Source organism: Delphinus delphis, chromosome 15 (genome assembly GCF_949987515.2).
Source record: "Delphinus delphis chromosome 15, mDelDel1.2, whole genome shotgun sequence".
Taxonomy (NCBI): Eukaryota; Metazoa; Chordata; class Mammalia; order Artiodactyla; family Delphinidae; genus Delphinus; species Delphinus delphis.
The window spans coordinates 452,841-470,211 of NC_082697.1; the positions used below are offsets into that span (position 1 = coordinate 452,841).

Below are 17,371 nucleotides of genomic sequence, written 5' to 3' on the forward strand. Positions count from 1 at the left end.
CCGCCCGAGCGCCGCCGCCGCCGCCGCCGCCGGAAGTGCCTGGCGCGGGGGCCGCCGGGACGGCTCCGCCCCTCCCCGGGTGGCCAGCCGGCGTCCCGTCGGGCGCCACGCGGGGTCAGCGCGGGGTCAGCGTGGGGTCAGAGGGCCAGGTGCGCTGCGGTTCCGCTGGCTCTTCGGCTCCCCGGCTCCGCGGCCCGGCCGGGCAGGCGCAAGTAAGTGGAGTAGGGCGAGCAGAGCTGGGCCCGGGCCCGGCGGCCGGTCCGCAGTCTGTCCGCGCCGCCCTCCACCCGCACCCATGCGCCCCGCCTCTGAGAGGCGCCCGCGGCGGGCCGGGTGCGAGGCGGGCGGCTCGCGGGGAGACCCGAGCGGAGCGAAGCCCGAGGGGAGCCCGGGCTGGGGAGCGAGGGCCGCGCTCGGGGTGAAGCGGGGCGGGACGGGCCGCCTTTTGCCTGCGAGCGGAGCGCCCTGGCCGGGCCGGGAGTGGGAGCGAGGGCGCCGGGAGCTCCGGGCCAAGGCGGGAGCAGTTGCGGAGGCGAAGGCGGCGGCGGCAGTGCCGGGCTGAGGGGAGGCGGGTCAGGAGGAGCCCAGCTCAGGGCTCCAGCTCTGAGCGGTCAAGCGGGCAGACAGACCCTCTGCCCGTTGAGGGGCGCTGGGGAGGCGTGGTGCGGGCCGGTTCGCCCGTGACCGATCTCGGGTTCCCAGGGCAGGATGTACACGCTGCTGTCAGGCCTGTACAAGTACATGTTCCAGAAGGATGAGTACTGCATTCTGATCTTGGGTCTGGACAACGCCGGGAAGACGGTACGTGCGGTCCCGTGTCAACACCCCTACTCCCCCGCTGCCCCATGGTCCTGTTGGTTTTATGCTTTTAGCTGCATGTTCTGTACCCATACAGGATCCGAACTCCGCTTAAGACCATGGGACAGTTACCGCTAGCTGCTTTAAAAGCAAAACGTTGTTTTGTTTTGTTTCAGTTTAGAGGAATAGGCCCAAGTAGGGGTATTTGTGAAGCAGCCATGAGAAGTCTCCCAGTTCTCACGTCACCCCTCTTTCTGTCTCTCCCTTTAGACCTTCTTGGAGCAGTCAAAGACCCGGTTCAACAAGAACTACAAGGGGATGAGTCTGTCCAAAATCACTACCACTGTGGGCCTAAACAGTAAGGAGGTCCTTTACGGCTGTGGGTTTGGGGGGCAGAACCCTGAGGATGCTGCAGTGTACGGAGGCCGAGGGTGAGGCCACTGCTCCGGCTCCCACTGGCCCCAGCATCGCGGAGCGCCGGCACCGCCTGGTCCTCCCGGGAGGGCTGGGAGCCCGTGTGTCAGGGACCAAGGCCACAGCCTCACCTGTCTCCTTTTCTTCCCAGTCGGCACTGTGGACTTTGGAAAGGCCCGCCTCATGTTCTGGGACTTAGGGGGGCAGGAGGAGCTGCAGTCTCTGTGGGACAAGGTAAGGTGGGCGGATGCCACATCGACTCCCTGGCCTGCCTGTCGTGCCATCTCTCTAGTTGGCACCGTGGTCTCTTCCTGCCTTTCCTCAGAAGGCCTGGGACTCCCCTTCTTTTCTTCCTGCTGGCGGCTTCCGTCACCCACTTGGTTCCTGAGGCTCGCCTCCATCCCAGTTCCCAAGTCACTCCCCCCAAGAGCAGAGACAAACTCGGTTCCTTTTGGCTTAGAGATTTTGTTGCTGATCAGAACGGGACGAGATGAAGAATGGTCGAGGAGCAGACCTGGGGGAGACGCAACGCCTGTTTGGTGCTCAGGTGCAGCACCGGGGCCTGAGTCTCCCCTACTGGGTCCTCCCTCAGTCCTAGCTTAGGGCCTGTCCTCCATGGTGGCCCCTTCCCCATCAGGGGAGGGTGTCCTCCACGGCCCACAGCACGTGTCTCCTCTTTCGAGGTAGGTTTGAAGCGTTTCTGAGACCTCGAGACTGGAGTCGGTGTTCAGCTCAGCCTGTGCCAGGCACCGGGGTCCAGCAGAGAACAGGGCAGGACAAGCCTCTTCCCTCAGCCCCCTCCCAATGGATTGACGTGGCGGCTTTGGTACAGCCTAGTGCCAGGGGCACTCTGACAAGCTCAGACAAGCTCACCCTGATTCTGGGGGCAAATGTGCCCATCCCAGCACTTGCCGGTGGCTCGCATGCCCTGGTCTTGATTTCTGGTTTGACCCCAGCAGCACGTACCTGGTCACCTTTTCCTTTTTCCTCCCAAAGTGTCCCCCTCGTCCTGACCTCCAGCCAAGAGGACAGGTTCCATCCTGCGGCCAGAAGGTCACTGACAGACCTCCTGTGGCCATTTAAGTTGGACCAAGGCAGACCCAAGCTAGGGGCTGTCTGTGCAAACTCTAGACTCACGCGGGGAGTGTGAGACAGGTCCTGATATTCTGTCATAGGCAAGGGTCTCGGAGGCAGATGCTGCGGCAGAGGTTGGGGTGCAAGTGTATGGGGGGGGATGCAGGCCTGGGCAGGGGTGGGGTCATCTCAGATGCTGCCCCATGTCGGGCCAAGCTGGCTGGGACTCCATCCCTGTGGCAGGTCACCACGGTGGGCTGCCCTGGGCGGCTGTGACATGGTCAGATGGCTCTTTATGGGTCAGAATGGGTCTTGCAGGAGCCAACAAGGGGATCTGCACTGGGTGCACTGCTTGTCACGGCAGCCAGGCCACGGCCGGTAACAGGTGCACCTGCACACACACGCCTCTGGTTGGGGACTGGCTTCTCCTGAGGCGAAACTGGGTTGGTCGTGCCCCCCCATCCCCCCACCAGCTTCCACGTCTGTTGGTGGCGTGGCCTCGTTGCCTCAGCACGAGGGGCTGAGCCCCGATCGCTGAGCCTGCCGTCTCGGAGGGACCCTGGGCTGCTCGCGTGCTCTGTGACTCAGGTGGAGTGGGTGCCCTGCCGCCTGCCTACGGCGTCAGGTGCCCCTGCCAGGGTGGGCGCCCTGCTCGCCCTTGTGAGCAGGTAGCATGGAGGTGACCACACCCCTAACCCCAGCTCTGAGTCACCAGGAGGGGTGGAAAGTGGGGCTTCTGCTCCCGCTCTGGATCTGAGCCGCTGTCGTGGGGCCTGCCCCCCACCCCCGTGCCATCCAGCACGGTCCGGCGGGTCTTCACTCGCGTGTCCACTACTGTCCGTCCACCCACACCTCCGCTCGTGCCGCACACTGCTGCCCACGGGTCTGTGCGCGTGCCAGCCTCAGGCCAGGTCTGTGGACCAAGCAGACCCCCTGGCGCCCTGCCACAGGGGTGACTTCTGGCCTCTGTCCCTCCAGGCCACAGCCGAGAGCCCTCCAGCGCGAGGCCACAGGTGACACCACCATCAGGGTCTGGGCACGGCGGTTGCCGCGGGCTCAGGGCAGCCCCTTGCCCTCCAGGTTGGGCTCACGCTAAGCCCCAGGGGTGCCGCCCCTATCCCTGCCGCTGCTGCCTGGCCGTCACGCGATGCCCGAGGGCGTGGCGGTGGACCTGGGCCCGTCTGCCGGGGCCCGGTTGCACATGGGTTGAAGTCCCCTGCCACCACAGGGGCCCCAGGGGCAGAGCAGTGATTCCCTCACTGACTCGCTGCAAACCCCCACGCTGTCCCCTCCTGCCTCGGAGGCCTCCACGGTTGGGCCGCAGCTCCTGGCCCTGCGTCACCCAGCAGGCTGGCCAGAGAGGCCCCGGGTGTAGGACATGTGGTCTGCAGACCCAGAGGCCACCCGTGTCGGGCTTCCTTCTCTGTAGCGAGTGCAGGTACAAAGGCTTGACTTGTACTGGGGGGGCGGGGACAAGTTGGCGTCATGCCCTGTGGGACATGTGCGTGTTCCCGGTTCTTGGGATCATGCTGGGCAGGAGCTGGAGTGCGCGTGGGGGCGTCACCCGCTCCGCCAGCGTGGGCATTTCTGTACTCTTTTCTGAGCGGAACAAAAGGCTGACTTGCCAGGCCCGCTTCGTGTGTCTGTCCTTTCCCAGGGGTGCTGCCGTTCACCCCCCATAGCTCTCCCCATACCCCGGGCTCTGGTGGTTTTAAGTGTCGGGGTGGCTCCTGTGTGGCCGCTGCTGGGAGGGAACCCAGGGCCAGCCACCCTCCCGGCCCCGGTCCAGCCTGCAGAGCTCCGAGCTCGCTGGCGCTGGCTCAGGTGTTGGTTCTGTCCCGCGCAGGGGGCAGAGCTGCTGTGAATGTTCCGGACTCGCCCCTCGGCGGGCTTTCCGTGGCTTCCCGACGGCAAGCCGCCGCTGCCCCCACCCCCAGGCCTGCTGAGACCCCAAGCCCCTGCCGTCAGGCCAGCAGGTGTGGGTGGGTCCTAAGAGCGGAGGCTGAAGCGGTGTTCGGAGCACAGCACCCGGCAAGTGGGTGAGGGAGGTGGCCACCCCGGCCCGGGGGGTCTGGGGCGCCTCTCCACTCTGCCCTCCCTCCCCACCCCCAGGAAGCACCCCAGAAGGGTCTTCCAGCTGGGGGCTGCCTCAAGGTGGCCGGGTGCCCGCGGCTCAGCACCCCGTTCTGCTCCCGCCCAGTACTACGCGGAGTGCCACGGCGTCATCTACGTCATCGACTCCACGGATGAGGAGCGGCTGTCCGAGTCCAAGCGAGCATTCGGTGTGTGCGGCTGGCCAGGCTGCCTCCAGAGCTGGGCTGGGTGGGGGAGGGGGAGGGCGCCAGGTCAGGAGGGCCCCGCTGAGTGCGTCCACGCCTCTAGGGGGTCCGTGAGGGCCTGGGGACCTCTGGGCAGAGGCGGACAAAGGGCGCTCACTGCCTCCTCTCTGCTCGCCCCAGAGAAGATGGTCACAAGCGAGGCGCTGGACGGTGTCCCCATCCTGGTGCTGGCCAACAAGCAGGACATTGAGGTGAGCCCCTGGGCCCAGTGGGCCCCACTCCCGGGGGACAGGGCGCCTCTCCCAGGGGAGGGCTGCTGCCTTCCTCAGACACCAGGGCATGGCTGCCCTGGGGGCAGAGCCGCCCCCCCCCCCCCACCAGGCTTCTGGCCGCAGTGCTGCCAGTGGGAGCCTCCTGCTGGGCAGACCCAGGTGAAAGAAAGCTCTGGAAAGAAGATGCAGAGGGACCAGGGTGGGAGTCAGCCCTGACCCCGACCTGTCTGCTGCCCTTGAGCACAGCAGCTGTGCTGGCCTCATCCCCTGGGACCACTGACCACTGGTGGTGCAGAGCCATCCGCGTGGAGGGGGCCCTGAGCACTGCTTCCCTGTAGACCTTCCCTGACACCTGCTCCCCTGAGGTGGCTCGCCAGGCAGGACCCCTCCTGGATGGAGTAGCCCCGGGGTGCCCCCTGCAGCTCTAGGAGCTGCCCTGGGGCCGGGCCTGAGCCTGATCCTCGCAGCCTCGCCTCCCCCAGACTTGCCTCTCCATCCCCGACATCAAGACTGTGTTCAGCGACTGCGCCTCCAAGATCGGCAGGCGCGACTGCCTGACCCAGGCCTGCTCGGCCCTCACGGGGTGAGTGGGGCTTGCCCTGGGCGCCGGGGGCCACGGCTGGCCCCGCCTCACACCCACTGTCTCCACAGTAAGGGGGTGCGCGAGGGCATCGAGTGGATGGTGAAGTGCGTCGTGCGGAACGTGCACCGGCCGCCGCGGCAGCGGGACATCACATAGGTGCAGCCGGCCCAGGGCGCCTGCCGCTCGTCCTGAAGAGCTCCTGCTGATTCCGCCGCTGATCCCCCCAGGGGCTGGGTTGGCTTTGCCTTGTGGTGGTTCTACTTGCTTTGTTTTTCTTCTAAGACAAACTTTTCTCTGTATCCAGAAAAGCGTAGGCATCCGGAGGCTTCTTCTGCCGAGGGGAGCTGGGGTGGCAGGGACCCCACCAGACCCTCACATCGGGCCTGGGCCCCGCCCCCAAGGCCCAGTTTTGGGGTCCCAGGGTGAGGCCTTGGCAGGCCACCACTCCCTTTGGAGCTGCTGCTCCAGCAGGCCTGCCGGCCTGGACCCTCGTGGGGCCTTGTGGGGCAGCTGCTTGGAACTGGGTTTTTCCAGAGGTGTGGGGCCTTTCACAGTGCCCAGGGCTACATCGTGCCCACGGAGGGGGCCGGGGGGCCATGGCTGTCCTCAGCCTCTGTCCCCTCTGATCCTGGAGGCGGACTGGGGGGCTGGTGTCAGCTTCAGGAAAACCTGGGCTTGCCTCCGTCCCTGTCCTGATGCAGCCTCAGGACAGGGCAGGGGAGACCTGCCTGGGAGGCTGTGTGCCCCCTCCACTGGCCCAGCCACCTTGTTTTGATCCCCAGCAAGGACGGTAAAGCTAGGCGGTTGTGCTGGGAGTGGGCATCACCCCACCCCCCACCCCCCGCAAGCCTGCCTGCCACCCACCTAGGATGACCACAGTTACCACCTCTGGGGTGGGCTGGTGGTGTGCTGGGCCTGCGCTTCCAGCTGGCGGTGAAGGGCGGGGTCCCCCTCAGGGCTGGGGTGAGCCATCTAGAAAGCCCTTTCCAGGCCTGTGTCCAGGAGCAGAGGCCCTCCAGGCAAGACTGGTCCTCAGGACCCTCCCACACGGCCCCTGCAGGAGCTGCCAACCCCCCATGAGCCTAGCTGTGGGTGAAATAAAGACAGTTGGAGTGGCTCCTGTCCACTGTTCCTCCAGAGGCCTGGTGGCTTCGTGTCTGAGGGTCACAGTCCCAGCTGCTCTCCCCGATGGGGCCCAGGAGGAGATGCTGGGAAATGGATGAGTCAGGGCTGGGGCTGGGGACCAGCTGCAGGTGATGTGAGTCATGGGGGAGTGGGGGGCTGTGAGTCTGCCTCCCCTGGGGCCCTTCCTGGGGGTCAGGCAGGGGGTTCCGGGGCTGGCAGGGGGCTGCCAGGCCAGGACTGGGAGTTCCCCTGGATTGGTGAGTCAAGCCGTCATCCAAACCTGCCCCAGAAGGGAAAACCGACATTTCCCAGAAAGCGAGTGAGACACGCTGTCCTACCGGGAGGTCTTGCTGGGAAATCCCCTGCTGCTTTGAGGGTGGAGCCCAAAGGAGGGGTAACGAGGGGGACACTTCTCCTGGTGCCCCAGGACACACGGGCTGGCGTGTTGACCACTCCGGGCTGGCTTCTGTTCCACGGGGAGAGCCCAGGGACTGGGCAACCCTCCCTCCACACCATCCTAACCACTGAGAGCACAACTGGGGTGGGGAGGATCACGCAGTGAGGCCTGGGGACGGCTGCCACCCGCTGTCCCCGTCTCCCACAACCCTTCCCCCATCGAGGGTCCGTCCCAGTCGGGGTGGGGAGGGGGGGAAGGCAGCAGGCCGCGCCCGGGCAGCCTGCCCAGGTGTGTCCCCTGCGAGATGTGCCCACTGCGCGCTGGCCAGACAGCACACTCGTTTGCCAATCGGCTTTATGAAAAATAAATTTAACGCCACAGGAGCCGGGTCCAAAGCCTCCTTAGGTGCGACTTGCGGGCCGCCCATGCGGGGGGCTCGGGCCGGGAGCGAATAAATAACGGGGAGAGTGCTCAGCGCGTGCGGAGGAAACGCTCGCGGACGCTGCGCTCCAGCCCGCACAACCTGGCCGCGCGCAGCGCCCGCAGCAGCCGCGCCCCCAGCGTCCCGGGCCGCGCCTCTCGGAGCTCCGTGAGCTGCAGCCACAGCCTCCGCCGCAGCGCCGCGCGGTCCTCCCTTTGCGGCGGCGGCGGACTCCGCGCCCTGGGGCCCGCAAGCGCCTGCTGCAGCCGCTGGAGTCTCCTGGGAGAGATGTCCTGGAAAGCTACGAAGTCGACCACGGCGCGCTGGCACTCCTCGGTCCCTGCGGGAGAGAGGGGCGAGGGCGTACCCGACTAGCTGCCACCGCGCCGTGAGCGTCCCTCCGCGTTGCGGAGGGACAGGACCGAGGGATCCCCGCGCACTAACGAGTGGATGAGGCGGGAGCCGTGCTGGAGGAGCCGGGGCGACCGCGGGAAACTCGGCCGGCAAGGAGGCGGGGCTCGTGGGCCGATGCCGGGGGTGGGATGCGACGTGAAGGGGACCCGCCACGTTCGCTGCCGTTCCCTCCCGCAAGCCATTTAAACCCTCGAAGCCTGCTTCCCAAGGTCGGCGGGAAACGGCATCACCCGCCAGCGCTGACGCCCTCAGCCAACGGCATCCCCTAGGCTGTCCCCACCGCACTTCCGGAAGCCCTTCCCAGGAGCCCACCGAGGCCTCCGCGCCCCCCGTCCCGCTCACCCGGTGCCCCCGGCTCCAGCGAGCCGAGCGGGAAGCCCGTGCATTTGGTGCACAGGGCATCGTGGAACGGGGAGCCCGGCACGTTGACGGCCAGGCCCAGGGCCGTGCAGTTGCGGTGGGGCTGGCACCGCTCCGAGCTCGAGCTGCTGGCGGAGAAGGTGCCCGGGGAGCACGGTTGGCACTGCGTGTTCTGGCTGGAGGTGCCTGAGGACGAACGCGGAGGCCGGCGTCAGGAGAGCCGAGTTGGCTCCGTTCGGCGGAGGGCCCGGCGCCGCGGCCCCGCCCTGCACCCACCGGGGGCGACCACGCCTGCGCCGGGCGGGCAGGGCTCGTGCTCCAGGCAGAAGCCGGCGTGCGCGAAGAAGCCGGGGCGACAGCGGCAGGCGCGGTTGTGGGTGGCCCCGCACGGCCGCGCCTCCTCCTCGCGCTCCCCGCAGATGACGTTGCAGTATCGGCAGCGCTCCAGGTAGTTCCAGAACTGCGTGTAGTGGCGCGGCGGGCACGCGCCGCACGTCGTGGGGTTGTCCCGGCCGCAAGGTCGCTGCACGAAGGTGCCCGGGGGGCACTTGTCGCACGCCAGCCACTCCCCCGTCTCCGCGTCCCGCCTCGGGTAGGTCGGCGCGCCCGCCGCCGTCCCCCGCGCCGCAAGCGCCAGCAGCAGGGCCGGTAGCGGCCACAGCAGGGGCCTCATGGTCTCGCTGGAGTGGTAGCGGCCTCCGGGGCCGCGTCCTATAAGGGCTGGCTTGGCCACGCCCCCGCGGAGCCCCGCCCCGCCTGAGGGGAACGGTCGGCCACCTGGGGGCCCAGGCTTTGACCTCTCCCTCCGCAGAGCCCAGTGCCAGGGCGGTCCCGTGCAGGCCACCAGCACCACGAGCAGCTCCTGACCCCGTTACCAGGCCTGGCAACCGGCGGGTGGAGGGGGTAGCGGCTCCTGCTCTGAACAAACCAGGTGCGAGGGAGGCTGCCCAGGCGCCTCCTTCCTTCCAGGCTCCCCCACCCCACCACCGAGGCCGGGCCACACAGAACGCTTCCCAGCAGTGCCGGCAGCTTTATTAGAACCCTGGCCCCTGAGGAACAAGCAGGTCCCTGGAAGGTCCCCGGGACAGAAGGTGCAGGGCTCCCCTCCTTCCTGCTGGGGCTCCACCCACAGGCTGGCGGTCAGGGAGGTTCTGGGGAAGCACCTTCCAGTGGACCCACCCCAGACCCCAAGGTGGCCTCGGGGCCTCTCACAGGGGGCCCAGATCCTGCAGCCGTCTCAGGGGGCTCCCCACGGACACTAGACTGGCCTCCCCGTCAGGTGCGCTCTCGGCCAAGGGGTTTCTGGTATCAGGCCTGGCCCACCCACAGCCGACAAGCAAGTGTCCAGGCTGCGCCCCAGGCAGGGGCGGCCTCAGCCTCCGCAGACCCTGCAGCGCCCAGAGGGTCTCAACGTTCACTGGGGCTCCGGCCAGAAGACCTGCGTGAGGCTCTGCTTTCTGGTGGCAGCATGGCAGGCCGGGCACGTCCTAGAGACCTGTGGAGAGAAGGCGCTGGACACACCTTCTCAGACCCCACTGCCCACCCCAGCCCCTCAGCCCACCATGTGGGGCAACGCCCAGCAGGCCACGTCCACAGGGGACAGGGCCGGGTCCACAGGGTCTGGCTGCCGACCTGGAGGTGCTGTCGCCAACAGGCCCGGCAGCAGTGGAAGTCGCAGGAGGGGCACTGGAAGGGGACCACGTCCTCCGCCCTGCAGCCAGGACACACCAAGCCCACTGCAAGGGGGCTGACGTGAGCGCCACAGGCCTGCTCGGGCTGGGCCCCCACTCCCAATGGTCCCTGCAGCCCCTCCCACGAGACCTACCCCACTCGGACTGTGCCTGCCCGCAGGGGGCACTGGGGGGCCGGCTGGGAGCCCCCACCCCCCGAGCCGGCCTCTGCGTAAGGAAGGAGAAGCTCTTGCTCTGGGTCTTCCCGGGGGGTTTCTCTGGCAGTGAGGGGCCTGGAAACAGGAGGGAGCGAGTCCGAGGGGTGCCTGGCACTTCCCTGCTGCCCACCTGCCCACCCTGCCAGGGCTGAGGGGAGCTGTGGCAACAGGGCAGCAGGAGCACCAGGCAGGTGGCCCTACCTGTCCCGCGAGCCTCACAGACGAGGTCAAAAGGCACAGCAGGGCTCCCCTCCCAGGGTCCTGGAGCCTGGGTGCCCAGGTCCACACACGTCTGCCGGAAGCGCTGCTTGTGGTGAGGGCGCACGAACATGCCGAACCCTGCCGGGAGCGCGGAGCATCGCTCAGGCGTGGCCCTGCCGCCCACCCCACTGCCCGCCCCCACCCGCCCCCCACGCGGGCCACTTGCTCTGCAGCAGGGTCAGGTCCTCAGGCTTGGCGGTGGTGAGTGAGGCCACCACAGCCACCACCTTCTCGAAGTCGTCATCCTGCTTGTAAGTGGTCAGCGCCGCCAGGAGCTGGCTGTAGCCTGTGGCCCCCAGGGCCCGGTGGGCATCTGCCAGGTAGGCACTCACGGCGGGCGGGTGCTTCTTTGCTCCAGGGGCTCCGGACCCCTCAGGAGGCCGGCGGCTGGGGTCTCCTGGTGGGAAGGTAACACATCTCAGTCCACCAGCTTCCCAGCACATCACATTGGCCTCCCCTGCTCTGGGGGCACAGAACCACAGCGGCTCCCAGGAGACTCCTCCCCGCCAGGGTCTTCCCTCTGCTCCTGGCTCTGGTCCAAAGCCTCTTCAGGGACCAGGTACCTGTAGGGAGCAGCCCGGAGGCCAGGTGGGGCCGGCCCTGGTTCAGGTGTTCACAGGGGTCCAGCTGCCTGGCTGCACCCTGGGACACGGTCAGCTTGGGGTCAGGCTCCCTCCTTCCTGAAGAAACACGGAGACAAGGAGGCGCCCAGCTGGTCCCTGAGGGTCCAGAGCATGACCAGGGAGGGGACGGGTCTGTCCAAGGGGAGACCGGGCCTCAAACTCTCCTCAGACAACCGCTGGAGGCCCCCGACAGGAGGGAGCAGGCAGGCCTCCTCCCCTGCCTTAAACGGGGGGCAGGAAAGTGGGGGGCAGGCACAAGGACACCCCAGTCCAGAAGGGAGCAGAAGGGTGACTTAGGCAGGAATCTCCAACCCCAGGGGCCCCGTGATTCCCATCCTTGGGGAAGTCTCATCCAGAGATGGGCTCTTCCTTAATAAATGGGGACAGCAACTCCCAGGCTCTAGACGTGCAGGGCCCACTCCAGGTAGAGACGGGGGTGGACGGGGCTCCAGGACCCCTGTGCATACACGACTCCCCAGGCGCAGGTCCTCCTCGGAGGCCCGGGCCATGTGTGTTCTGGGGGTCCACACCTCCCCAAAGTGGGGCCCCCCGCACAGATCTGTCAGCCTCAGGAACAGGGAGGCTGGGCCACATGAAGACCCACTCCAAGGGCCAGGTGCCACCCACCCTCAGGGTCTGAGTTTGAGGGTCCCACCCAGGCAGGGCCCGCCTCACCGCTGGGGCCCAGGGCCGGTCGTGCTCCCTGCCTCCAGGGAAGGCCATGCTCGGGCCGGGAGCTGCAGCCTCGGCCCGTCAGTTGGCAGCAGACCTCCTCAAACTGCTGCTTGTGGTGGGGCCGCACGAACTGATAGAAGCCTGTGGGGAGGGGCAGGGTCTGGGCCTGCAGCCACCACACGGGGTCCCCACCGACACCTCTGCAGGTCAACCGGGGACCCTGGTGGCCCCCAGGCTGGGACCCTCAAGTGGGCAGCCTCTACTGGCCAAGGCACCTCGGAGCAGGCTGTGCTTCTTGGGGTCCTCGGCAAAGAGGGGGCCAAGGTGAGCGGCCAGGGCCGCGAGGTCATCGGTGCTCTTGTACTCCCGCAGGGCCCGGGTAAAGGTGTCGAAGCTGGCCTGGCTCAGCGCCTGCTTCACGGCTGCCATGAACAGCTTGGCCCTGCCTGTGTCCGCGCCGGCTTCTGGCCCCTCCTGCGACACACAGCCGGTGCCCGTCAGGAGGCGCCAACGCTCCCCATCTGCGGGGGCAGCGAGCTGCCGTCGGGGGCTGCTGGGGAGGATGCTTAGCTGGCCTGGCCCAGCTGGCAGGGGACCCCCCGGCTAGCTTCAGCTTAGATGGCCAGGCCCGCTGAGCACCGCAGAGGCAGAGTGCAGGCTGGCGGTGCCTCCTCTGCTGAGGTCCCGGTGCCCACGGCAGGGGACACTTCTCAACACGCCAGGACTTCAAACAGCCCCGTGCCCTATTTGTGCTGCACACCCCAGCCCTGATCCCGGACCCTCGAAAAGGACCCTCCAGGCTCCCAGGCTGCCCCCCAGCTCGGCCCTCAGAGGCCCAGGCCCCTGGCACCTAGGCCACTTCCTCAGTGCCAGTCCCCCGGGCACCACCTGGTTCTTCCCAGAAGCCAAGGGTGGCGGACAGAGGCACTGGCATTTGGGGCTTTCCGGAGCTTCTAGGATGTAACTCAGCTGCTCTTAACTGCTTTCATCCGAGGCTGGGAACGCCACGTGCCTCACACGCAGGCACCTCACCAGCCAAGTTCGTGCCAACAGCCCAGCCTGACCTGGGCCAGGGGAGCCAGCCCGGCTGCAGGCCCCACACCAGACCTGCCAAAGGGCCAGGCCTGGCTCCTGCCCAGCTGGGAAGACAGCACCTTCTGTGGATGGAGCCCACGGGCCTGCGTGGACCCGACCACCCCACCAAAAAGCAACACAAAACGAAAGGCCCAAATCTGCCAGGTGTGCAGGACTCCAAAGTGTGGAGGGTCTGCCCTGAGGGGGGCGCACTGCCCAGGCACCCCAGTAAGGGGGAGTAGACGTGAGGCAGGCGGTGGCACTGCAGCAAAGGGCTCATGGGAACCCCGTGCTGGTTCTGAGAGCTGAGTGGAGATGAGATGTTCTCACAGTAAAATATCAAAGCAGAAGAGGGACGGGATCAGAGCAGGCCAGGCCCTAGCACAGCATGAGCCTGGCGGGTGGAGGGTGACAGCGGGATCCGCAGAACAAGCAGCTCGTCTGTGAGGAAGTGAATCCAGCCAAACACCGGTGGTGGGGTTGGTGCGGGCCCTGGGTCTGCTGCCCTCCCTCCACCCCTGCACCCACCCTCAGGCCCAGCTGCCCCCTCCCCTGGGCCCCGGCTCCAGCCGGCACACCTGCAGAGCGCCTGCAGAACCTGTCCCCCAGCGGGGACAGCTGAGTCAGGCCACTGGGCAGGTTTGGCCCGCTCACACCTCACACCACCCTGAGCCACACCGGCTGAGGCACCCACCAAACTTCCGCCGTCTGCAGGTCGTCCACATACCGGGCCGCCGACCAGCCTGACCTTCCTCCGCCTGCCACGCTGCTCCTCCGCTGGCCTCTTCTCACGAGGGCCCCACGGGGCGGAGTGGCGGGGGGCCTGAGGGCGACACAGGTGTGTCCCACAGGCCCTCAGGGCCCTGAAGCCCTGACACTGCCCTGGGCGGCAGGGCGGGAGAAGTACCCTCGGCCCCTTGCAGGGAACCAAGTGTGAGAGCAGGTCCCGGGCAGCAGCGTGGCAGTAACTGAAGGGCACCGGCGGGAAGGGACAAGAAACACGAGTGGGGCAGCTGCGCCCTGGGCCTAGAGGGCGGGACAGCAGGGGGCGGGCACTGACGCCCGGCGGGAAGTGGGGAGCTTCAGGTCAGCTGGGGAATTATGGGCTTCTGGACAAAGGCCCCAGGGCAGAAGGTCCTGCCCGCAGCTCAGGCTCCCAGAAAGGGCCAGGCTCGGGCACAGCAGGAGCGGGAAGTGAGCGGACCATGTCCAGCACGGGGGTGTGTTGGGGGCCCAGCTGAGGGCTGGGGGCTGTGCTGGGGCGGGGCACGCACACAGCACCACCACGCATCTGCTGAAACCCCCCTGCCCTCCCGACCAGCAGGTGTGCAGGGATGAGCACGGCGGTGCCTGAGCCCAGGTGGGCCGAGCCATCCGTGTCCCCCCCCAGGGAGCCCGGCCCCCGCACCTCCTCCTCCGCGGGCAGGGCCTCGTCCCCAGGCCCCTCGGCCAGCTGCTCGCTGTGTTCCAGGGCGGCCAACAGCCCCACGGGCCTCCGCCGGGCCTGGACGGCTTCCTGCTGGTACTCCACACAAAGGCTGCCCTCGGCGTCCCCGGCGACCAGCAAGCCTGCGGGAGCACGCGTGGGTGACGAAGTCCACCACCGCCTGCTGGGCACTCTAGTCGTCGGCCCCAGCGTGCCACCAGCCTGCGGGAGGCGCCTCGCCCTCCACCCTGTGGGGCCCCAACCGGCCGTGTCGCCCAGCCACACGCACCCGTGTGTCTGCGCCTCAGGCTAGGGACGTGCACATCCAGACTTGTGGCCTTCCTGGTGCGGAGGGGGCCGGGTGACACGGCCACCGAGGCAGTGCCTTCTCCTTCGCCCAGACTCGGAGCAGCAGCTCGGGGGGCCAGCATGGGCATCTAGATGTTCACAGGAGGTTGTGGAGGTCCCGCCCTGCTCCTTCCCCTGGGCGGGACACGAGGGTACAGCCAGCTAGCGCTAAGACTCACGGTTCTCTGAGCGACGCGGAAGAACTGGGCCACATCTCGGATGACGTGGCCGAAGCTGTCGTACACCTTGACGTGGGGACGCACCCAGGAGGGCAGCTGGGCTCTGGCGTCCGCGGAGCTGAACCTGCAGGGCGGTGGGGCCGTCAGCCCGGGAGCCCCGCCTGCCCCGGAGCCCAGCTCCCTGGCAGACTCACCAGAGGGAAGAGCCGGTGTCCGGGGGCAAGGGCTCTGGCCCGAGAGCACCGGCGGGGAGGGGGTGGGGGGAGGGCGGGCCTGCACCTGTGGTCGCAGAGGAAGACAGCCCCGTAGTCATGGCGATGCCGGATCACCCGCCCAATGGCCTGGTTCACAGCCCTGGATGCCTGCTGCCGGTACCAGTCGTGCCCGGAGAGGAACTGCAGGGCCAGGGCGGGGGGCTGCCTCAGCCACGGGGGCTTGAGCACCACCTGCCCACCCTCAGCCGCACAGCCTCTCACCTGGTCCCGGGCCCCATTCTGGCCCTTCATCTCATCCAGGAACTGCATCTTGAGGACAACCCGGGGGTCCATGCGGGGCGGGTATGGGAGGCCCGTGACGATCACTCCACGGCCATTCGCATCTGCGAAGTCCAGCCCCTCGCTGGCCTGGGAGGCAGCGGGCACTCTTTTCCCCCATCTGCCTCCACTCAAGCCCAAGACCTTCCCTAAGGGCCCACCCATGCCTGGGCCCTCACAGCCCCACGGCCCCCAGGATGGGCAGGGTGGGAGAGACCTCCAACTTCGAACCAGGCTGCACCTGGGGTCCACCGCTCCCAGAATCCCACAACCAACTTCTTTTTCTCAGCACCTCCTCCGGCCCACCTGCCCACTGCCCATGCGTGGGCCCCAATGCCCAGCCTAGGACCCGAGGGCCGGCCCTACAGGACCAGCAGGGCCACACCCTCCTGTGTCTGCTGGACATGGGGCCTGAGGGAGGTGACCAGCCTCTCCTGCCCACGGTGCGGCCCCCCTCAGGCACAGGTTCCAGGCGGGGATAAGGAGCCAGGTGTGTGGGACCTGGACCTCAGAGGCCTCACCTTCCCCCGGCACACAGCCAGGAAGGTGGCCCCACTGGACCCGGGGGCGGCGACTCTCGTGTAGAAAGCCTCCATCACCTGGAAGGGGAGGCTGGTCAGCCCGGCCTGGCCCCTCGCCTCCTTGAGCAAGACCCCAGAAATCACCCTGCAAGACGAAGCACCGTCCGAGCCAGGAGGCAGGCCAGCAGGGCTGCAGCAGCACCTTTGTGGCATGGGCTCCCAGGCTGACCCGGAGCCAGCACCCAGTGCCTGCCTGCCGTGCCCAGAACACCCAGGGGCCCCGGGGCTGGGGGGTGGGCGCAGACCTGCTGCCATCGTCCCCAAGCCCAAACTTCCTAAAAGGCCAGCAGGATCTTGGCCACACACACCCTGGGGCTGCCAGGGGGAGGGAGCCCCGGTGACCCAGACCTCAGAGAAGCCTCCTTTGGTCCTCGGCTCCACGAACAGGGGCTTCAGGGCCTCCAGCTTCCTGGCAAAGTCGCGGGCCTACGGGAGGAGGCAGAGAGGGAATGCCCGTCACGCCTTCTCAAAGACACGCGGCCCAGCCCTGCCAGACCCTTGGCTGTTTGGGGCTCCCTCCCGCCCCCAGAAGACACTGCAAGGAGGGACTCACCCGCCAGAACTCCAGGCTTTTCTCCATGACGGGGTAGGAAGGGAAGAAGACCAGGAGCCCATGCGGGACCACACGGGCGATGTTGCCTGCAAGCACCGTGGCCAGCTCAGCAGCAGAGGACCCCTCCAGCCCCAGGAAGACCAGGCAGGACAGGGAGTGGAGCGGGGGCAGGCGACCTCGCAACAGGGCAGGGGCCCAGGAATGGACAGCATGGGCACTCACCCAGTGCCTTCCCCAGGGACGACAAGCACTCGTCAGAGAACCTGCAAGGAACCGGGGGGCTGTTGCCACGAGGGGCCTGGCACTCGGCCACCCGCCTCACCCGCCAGGCCCCCTACCGTTTGTCAAAGGCGGAGCTCAGCTGGGCTCCGTCGGGGCCTTTAGGGACAATCCCCACCCAGATCTGGTGCTTGTCGATGACGTGTGGGTTCTCCAGGCAGACTGGGAAAGGGCTGGAGGGAGGCAGGGGGTGGCCCCTGTGAGATCCTGAACCCCCAGCACCCCGGCAGCCCAGGGCGGGGGGCTGGCTTTGGGAGCCCCCCCGGGGGGGGCCAAGGGTCAGCACTTACATCTGCATCTCCTGGGTGAAGGAGGACACGGGGGCCAGTGTGCCGCTGGTGAGGATGAGGGTACGGACGCCCTGGTGGACCAGCTCACGCATGCTGTGGCCAGGGCTGAAGCACCAGTAGCTCAGCACCTTCCCTGCGGGGGGCGGGGGCACGTGTGTGAGGCCCAAGCCGCCTGCCCAGCAGCCATCGTGTGTCCCCCAAGGCGGTGCTGGGCCCTGGGGCCCAGGTGCACAAGTCTTCCCCGGGGGTCCTGCCCGCCCTCCCGCGGGGTCCCAGGAGCAGGAAGCAGACCAGAGAAGCCCACCAGCATCCTGGCGCCGGGGGAGGGGGACGCTGAAGTCACTTCCAGAGAGGTCAGCCTACCCCAGCCCTAGATGTCCTTGTGGCTCAGTGAGGAGCCGGCCTCCCCGTGCCTGTACTCCGGGTGGGACTGCAGAAGAGGGAGGGGCAGAGGCCCACAGCCCCTGGAGGCAGGAAGCCAGGGGTGACCTCCTACACACGTCCTGCCCAGCCAGGGAGGATGC

The 17,371-nt window shown here is 67.7% G+C and overlaps 3 protein-coding genes across 12 annotated transcripts in view; 1 reads left to right on the top strand and 2 right to left on the bottom strand.

Moving 5' to 3' along the window:
• Positions 1-63: 63 nt before the first annotated feature.
• Positions 64-7,160, top strand: ARFRP1 (ARF related protein 1). 5 transcript variants are annotated; one of them, XR_009522248.1, is made up of 8 exons: positions 64-212; positions 703-801; positions 1,069-1,156; positions 1,364-1,446; positions 4,487-4,568; positions 4,751-4,816; positions 5,320-5,420; positions 5,489-5,525. XR_009522248.1 is itself a non-coding variant. In XM_060033267.2 (8 exons), exons 2-8 carry the CDS (start codon positions 709-711, stop codon positions 5,574-5,576), a joined length of 606 nt encoding a protein of 201 aa, XP_059889250.1. In that variant the 5' UTR covers positions 64-212; positions 703-708; the 3' UTR covers positions 5,577-7,160. The 5 variants fall into 5 exon arrangements, 2 of the variants coding, with proteins under 2 accessions (XP_059889250.1, XP_069397560.1); XM_060033267.2 differs by having other exon boundaries at positions 4,746-4,816; positions 5,489-7,160; XR_011246734.1 differs by lacking the exon at positions 5,489-5,525 and having other exon boundaries at positions 4,399-4,568; positions 4,746-4,816; positions 5,320-5,387.
• A 124-nt stretch (positions 7,161-7,284) lies between these two features.
• Positions 7,285-8,957, bottom strand: TNFRSF6B (TNF receptor superfamily member 6b). The gene is made up of 3 exons (XM_060033266.2): positions 8,414-8,957; positions 8,120-8,323; positions 7,285-7,703 (listed from the first exon to the last, which is right to left on the bottom strand). Exons 1-3 carry the CDS (start codon positions 8,808-8,810, stop codon positions 7,414-7,416), a joined length of 891 nt encoding a protein of 296 aa, XP_059889249.1. The 5' UTR covers positions 8,811-8,957; the 3' UTR covers positions 7,285-7,413.
• A 121-nt stretch (positions 8,958-9,078) lies between these two features.
• Positions 9,079-17,371, bottom strand: part of RTEL1 (regulator of telomere elongation helicase 1) — a 28,597-nt gene continuing 20,304 nt past the window's right edge. The window contains exons 16-35 of one of the 6 annotated variants that reach the window (XM_060033258.2): positions 16,848-16,980; positions 16,617-16,730; positions 16,501-16,541; positions 16,279-16,364; positions 16,074-16,151; positions 15,666-15,743; positions 15,088-15,234; positions 14,891-15,027; positions 14,612-14,735; positions 14,374-14,521; positions 14,067-14,227; positions 13,353-13,481; positions 11,860-12,058; positions 11,585-11,725; positions 10,850-10,966; positions 10,453-10,683; positions 10,227-10,364; positions 9,963-10,100; positions 9,770-9,848; positions 9,081-9,632 (exon numbers count right to left, since the gene is read on the bottom strand). In XM_060033258.2, the coding sequence (XP_059889241.1) occupies positions 9,545-9,632; positions 9,770-9,848; positions 9,963-10,100; positions 10,227-10,364; positions 10,453-10,683; positions 10,850-10,966; positions 11,585-11,725; positions 11,860-12,058; positions 13,353-13,481; positions 14,067-14,227; positions 14,374-14,521; positions 14,612-14,735; positions 14,891-15,027; positions 15,088-15,234; positions 15,666-15,743; positions 16,074-16,151; positions 16,279-16,364; positions 16,501-16,541; positions 16,617-16,730; positions 16,848-16,980 (2,507 nt within the window). In that variant the 3' untranslated portion in view covers positions 9,081-9,544. Of the gene's footprint in view, positions 9,633-9,769; positions 9,874-9,962; positions 10,101-10,226; positions 10,365-10,452; positions 10,684-10,849; positions 10,967-11,584; positions 11,726-11,859; positions 12,059-13,352; positions 13,482-14,066; positions 14,228-14,373; positions 14,522-14,611; positions 14,736-14,890; positions 15,028-15,087; positions 15,235-15,665; positions 15,744-16,073; positions 16,152-16,278; positions 16,365-16,500; positions 16,542-16,616; positions 16,731-16,847; positions 16,981-17,371 lie in introns of all 6 variants that reach the window. The other 5 variants (XM_060033257.2, XM_060033259.2, XM_060033260.2 and 2 more) reach the window with 5 other exon arrangements.

Bases quoted from the DNA above. Each gene is read 5' to 3' on its own strand.
- TNFRSF6B (XM_060033266.2), bottom strand. From the start codon at position 8,810: ATGAGGCCCCTGCTGTGGCCGCTACCGGCCCTGCTGCTGGCGCTTGCG. The intron at 8,324-8,413 runs GTGGGTGCAGGG...GTTCGTCCTCAG, and splicing joins CGCAGGCGTGGTCGCCCCCG to GCACCTCCAGCCAGAACACG. The intron at 7,704-8,119 runs GTGAGCGGGACG...TCTCTCCCGCAG, and splicing joins GCTGGAGCCGGGGGCACCGG to GGACCGAGGAGTGCCAGCGC.
- ARFRP1 (XM_060033267.2), top strand. From the start codon at position 709: ATGTACACGCTGCTGTCAGGCCTGTACAAGTACATGTTCCAGAAGGAT. The intron at 1,157-1,363 runs GTAAGGAGGTCC...TTTTCTTCCCAG, and splicing joins TACCACTGTGGGCCTAAACA to TCGGCACTGTGGACTTTGGA. The intron at 5,421-5,488 runs GTGAGTGGGGCT...CTGTCTCCACAG, and splicing joins GCCTGCTCGGCCCTCACGGG to TAAGGGGGTGCGCGAGGGCA.